Source organism: Lycium ferocissimum, chromosome 5 (genome assembly GCF_029784015.1).
Source record: "Lycium ferocissimum isolate CSIRO_LF1 chromosome 5, AGI_CSIRO_Lferr_CH_V1, whole genome shotgun sequence".
NCBI lineage: Eukaryota > Viridiplantae > Streptophyta > Magnoliopsida > Solanales > Solanaceae > Lycium > Lycium ferocissimum.
The window spans coordinates 14,764,599-14,770,358 of NC_081346.1; the positions used below are offsets into that span (position 1 = coordinate 14,764,599).

The following is a 5,760-nucleotide window of genomic DNA, read 5'->3' on the forward strand; positions in this document are numbered from 1 at the left end:
ATTATCATTTTATAATTTGATTGTACCTCATTGATTAGTGCATTTGACATTTTGTTAGACATAGTTTTTATTTGATACTTTATATAATCCGTTTATGGTGTCACATTCCCTAAGTCCAGTTACTTGATTCAGTGATATAGAAAATGATTTTTCAATGTATTTTAAACTATACAGCCGGATATTGACTCTAGAGTTGGAGGAAAATTCAAAAAATGCTTCATAAAGCGCAATGTACATTGACAACAATTTTAAAAAGAATCCTTGACACTATCTTCGTAATGACTTTTAGAAATTTGATGTGTAATATAAGTGACCTTGATTGATAATTTAAAAATTTTAATTAGTGCACAAGATGATTGATGTATTTACTCTTCGAAGAGTCCACCTGTGATAACTGCAACTGTGATGCTTTATCCAAATCTAATTTTTTGCACAAGCATTTTTCCTTGTAAATTTGTTTTAGATTTTTTAGATACGCCTTACATTATAGTATTTGCTATTGTTTGTTTTTCGCATTATGAAAATTAATTTCACAAATTTGCTGAAAGCATTCAGGCCTATAGTATGCCGGGAAGTCGAACAATTGATCATTTTTATGCACACAATAATATATCAAGAAAAAATATTCTCAACATTTTTAATTTTTTAAACAAAAATTTTTTAATGAGGTCATTTACGGCCGCGCGAAGTGCGGTCACATTTCCTAGTTTAATCTATTTTCATCGGAGCGATTTGGCATGTGGCCTCGAGTTGAGAATGACTTTTTGCAAAAATACTTTCAGCTGTTTGAGTTCTATTAGACATGTTTACCCCCACGATTCCTTCCATTGGCTCAGAACCGATGGTCGTGTTCTAGCTTTTCATACAAAGAAAGAAGAGGCTATAATTATTGACCTTCCTGAGCTCATCGAACTTCATAATCCCACATGCAGTAAATGGTTAGGGGTGGTGCACGGTTTACTTACCCTTGTTTGCACCTTCGAGAATTCCATAGTCATTGCTGCTTATGATTATGCAAGCAACGAATGGACCGTTTCCCACAGTGTGACCAACTTCATTATGGGACTGGATATAATTATGGTTTTCCAGAGGTACTTTTCCTAGTAGAACCTCCCCTGCCACATTATCATGATTTATATGAGTATGATTATGAGACCAAGAGGTATAAAATACCTGCTGCTTTGGACAAAGTCTCTCCTATTAATTATCCCTTGTATACCTTCGTACCAACATTAGCAAGGGTTCATAAGACGCTCGCAGACAAAGTCCACCCTAAACATGTATCATCTATTACTGCAACGTTAGGTGAGCTCAAAAGATTTATTACTGACAGTACCATTTAGTATTTTCCAATTCAATTAGTCTTTTATTAGTTCTTGCTAGTATGTCCTAAAGGAAACTGAATGTCAGGATTAAACTATTCCTTTCAGCATGTTATGGAAATATTGTGTGCCTTCTTTGTGGTGTCACTTCAGAGTTCGGAAAAAATGAGTTATAGTATAGTACAATTTATATTAAATTCAGTTCCAAAATTCAAATTCATGAACCTGTTTCTCATTTTTTTTATGCTGGTTCTTGCTTCCGGTTTTCTGTTGATCGAGTCATTTCCCACTAACCCTATTGAAAATGGAGTATGGATCAGGGTAATTTACTCTTATGACTAACTGCAACTAAGATAAACAATTAGCTGCTGGCACCTTCATTGACAGATAAGCACTACAAACACACGCAGTAATGTGGTTGAATACAAATCCCAGAGAGGCAGCACGTCTACGATGCAGAAAAGTTGAAAGAAGTTTATTACAGCCCTGCAATTATGCACTCACTATTATATGTAGGGCACAGCTGCATAAGCGAAAGCTAATACTAATTAGTTAAAAAGGCGCCGCTTAACGAGCAAACATTATTGGGTTAATTTCTTCCACCACACTGGATAAAGAAAAACCAATTCTTGCAGGAATGTAATAGTTATAGGCATCTAAATGTGATTATGATTTCTCATACTTATCCATTACAGCCACAGCTAAGGTAGCTGCTCTGTACCAATCGCATATGTGATTATGATCTCTCATATTGCACTATTATGAAGTAGATAAAATATATCGGCCAAAACTTTCACTTTAATTAATGATCGCTATATTTTTCTGAATTCATCACAAAATATGGATCATAAATTGATAGTATTACTATAATCACTTGTTTTGCAGGGTACATTAAAATGATGGAAATTGTTTAAGAAAAATATAAAAGGAGAACAGAAGTGAAGATGGAAAACAAAGGGAGAGCCCAAAGAGGACTGGGAAAGGGAAAATACTAAGGCCTCATTTGTTTGCACTTAATGGAGGTCTGAATATGAATGGTTTAGATATTAAGTCATTAAGTGCATTTGTTTTACATTAAGATCTAAGCACTTATTTAGTCTGAATAGGTCTTATTCATTAAGATCTTGAACCAAGTCTTAATATCATTAAGAGACACTTTGTATGAATAATTTTTAACACCAGCTCCACCCCACCCCTCACTCCCACTACCCACCTCAAACCTCCCCTACCCCTTCACCACCCACCCCAACCCTACACCACCCACCCCAACCCTACACTACCCCTAACCCTACGCCCCACTCACCACCACCACCAACACCACCACCACCACTACCCACCCACCCCCACTACTACCTACCCACCCCATCCCCACTCCTCTCCTATCACCACCACCCAGCCCCCAGCCCCATCTACCTTACCCCAACCACCCCCACTCCTACCACCCACCACCCACCCCAACCCTCCACTACCCTACCCTCTATACTAACCCCCAACCCTACCCCTACCCCCTACCCCACTCACTACCAACACCACCCTAACCCTCCACTTACCCATCACCACTACCTTCCCACCCCCACCACCACCACCCACCTACCTTACCCCTAACCACCCCCTCACCACCACCCACCCCCCATCCTACCCAGAACCACGGCACCACCACCGCCCACCACCACTCACCTACCCTACCCACCATCACTACAAAGCATCTCTGTCATTACTAGTGGACATAAATGTTTTAGTTTTTATCAAATAATATTTTTATTTTATTAAATTTGAATTTATTTTCTAATATTTAGTTACTTTTTATTTGAAGTTTATATTTACAATATTTAAATAAATATATTATGGACATTCAGATGTTGAAAAACAAATGCGCTAATAATTCAATGTTCAGATCTAGAGACAACATCTTAAATCATTCAAATGTGCATTCAGATTCAGACGTCTTAATCTTAATGAAAACAAATGAGGCCTAAGTATCTCAACTTTAGGGGCATTTTTGGTCGTTCAAAAACAACTCCGAGGATTACACAAAGTTAATACATTTTTAATATGAATTGAACTAAATATCCATTGACGTTTTCTTTCACGGTTAGGTAATTAAAGCATAAGTTCTCAAATACTTTTAAGGTTTCAGTATTCAAATTATAAATAAGGAAAATAGTACTTAGTAGAAGGAAACTTGGACACTACCTTTATTTTGGAATTCGAGAAGAGGACATTGTCCATCTTTAACACCAATAAAGACCGAGATGTTTTAGGTTAATATTATCTCCCTTGCGTTTAGACTGAAAAAAGAAAAGAAGAGATTTAAGTGCATGACAAACGGCTATTGAGATGTGTTCACAACAGCGCAAAGCAACACATTCCCTGCACGATGATCACACTTGCCTTTGAAGCTCACAGTCCAATGTAAAGTTCTAAGCAAGAATTTTAATAGTTTGATTTCTGATCTTAAATTTTATCAAACTTGGTTCCAACATCAAAACCTCTCGACAGTATTCATCTACTTATCATACACAGTATCCAAACAGTTGCACAAAATCTCCATAAATCCTCCTAACCCAATCACTCACTGTGAGATTACTTTACCCGTTAATGTTTCAATTTTGGCTTCATGCAAGGGTCTGCTTCTCATTTACTTTGATAAAGTTGGGTTCTGTGTTTTTAATCCTATAACTGGTGCATATCGACTGATATCTGACCCAGAGAGCACAAATAACTCTCTGATGATTGGTAAAGCAGGTTTAGCTGTTGATTACCCTACTTCGGATCAATATAAATTGGTAATCGTTGGGAAGCTGGGTGAAGAAGAAGGGTATAAGTTTCGCGTATTTTCATCTGAGGGATGAGGCGTGTGGCGTGAGTTCCAATACAGAATGAATTTGAGCAATAATAGTACTTTCAGACATTTTTCTGTGTATAATAGAGCTGTTTATGTGAATGGTTCCTTGCATTGGCTCAGGATTGATGGCAGTGTTGTTGCTTTTGATACAAAGAGAGAACATACTAAAATTATTAACCCTCCTGAGTTCATCAGTCGATGTGTCCACGGTAACATAAACCCTGTTTATTACAGGGTGACACAAGGTTTACTTACCCTTATTTGCCTTTTCAAAAATTCCATAGTCGTTGCTGCTTATGATTATGAAAGCAGCAGTTGGAGAGTTTCCCACGCTTCACCACCCAACTTCACTAAGAATCCACACTGGCTGAATTATAATAACTATGGTTTCACAATCTGGATTGACAGCAAACGGGTGCTTTTCCAAGATGATGGTCGCCGATTTAATTTGTACGAGTATGATTCTGAGATCAATGGGTATAAAATAGCTGCAGTTTTGGACATAGACTATAAAATTAGTCTTTTCCTATGCTCCTTCGAACCAACTCTAGCTAGTGTCCATACGACACTCTCAGTGCCAGTTGACGCCAAACATCTGTCAGCTATTACCGCAACCTTAGATGACATCAAAAGATTTATGGCTGACAATACCAGTTACTAGTAGTTTTTTTTTCAGTTCAATTTTTTTACTTACTTCTTGCTGTCAGAAGTAGCTATTCCTTTCAAATTTATTGTTCTTTAATTTTGAATAAAATTCCCATATCATCTAAACTAAGCCAATCAGCATTTTCATGGAAATGTTGCGTGCTATTTTTGTGCTGTCAAAGGTTGACTTCAGACAAACGAATTATAGCATACAATTACTGTCAAATTCAATTTCCACACAAAATGTGTTAAAGGAATAGAGAACCCAAATGTGATAATGATCTCTCATATTACAGTACTACTATTATGAATTACATACAAATATAATGGCCAAAACTTTCACTTTAATGATCGTTATATCTTTCTGAATTCATCACCAATATGGATCATAGCGGTTTTATATCTATAAAGATATAATTTCTTCTATACATCACAATATGGTTATTCCTTTAGAAAAATCATAATGTTGAGCTTCAGTGATTCAGTCCGAATCCGTTAAGAAAAGTCCAAACACAAATCAGCTTCTTATGGAACTTGGGAGAAAACCTTTTAAAAACCGGCAAAGGGCCAAATAGAAAGGATCAAATATACCCCTCGTTATACTTTGAGTCTAAATATACCCCTGCCGTTATACTTTGGGTCTGAATATACCCTTGCCCTTATACTTTGGTCTGAATATACCCCTCATTTTAACGGAGATACACATGTCATTATCCTATTGGTCTATTTTAAACTATTCCTAATTAATTAAAATTCTGCCCATAACTAATTATCCAATTAAAAGACTCATGGCCATGGAAGATAGTTGTATCTGATGGAACCATGGGGTGAGAATGACCACTGCGATGGCATCACCCTTCCGCTGGCTGTTTATCGACTCTCGACATAGTACCGTCAACACTAACCCAAAGAATGTGGCAACTTATCCAGCAACATCAGTTACAAATC

At 37.0% G+C, this 5,760-nt stretch overlaps 1 protein-coding gene across 1 annotated transcript; it reads left to right on the forward strand.

The window, feature by feature from the left end:
* The first annotated feature begins 1,025 nt into the window (after positions 1-1,025).
* On the forward strand, positions 1,026-5,368 carry LOC132057588 (uncharacterized). Its single transcript, XM_059450217.1, has 3 exons — positions 1,026-1,305; positions 3,846-4,067; positions 4,176-5,368. The coding sequence occupies exons 1-3, from the start codon at positions 1,026-1,028 to the stop codon at positions 4,826-4,828; spliced, it is 1,155 nt and encodes a 384-aa protein (XP_059306200.1). The 3' UTR covers positions 4,829-5,368.
* The last annotated feature ends 392 nt before the right edge of the window (positions 5,369-5,760 follow it).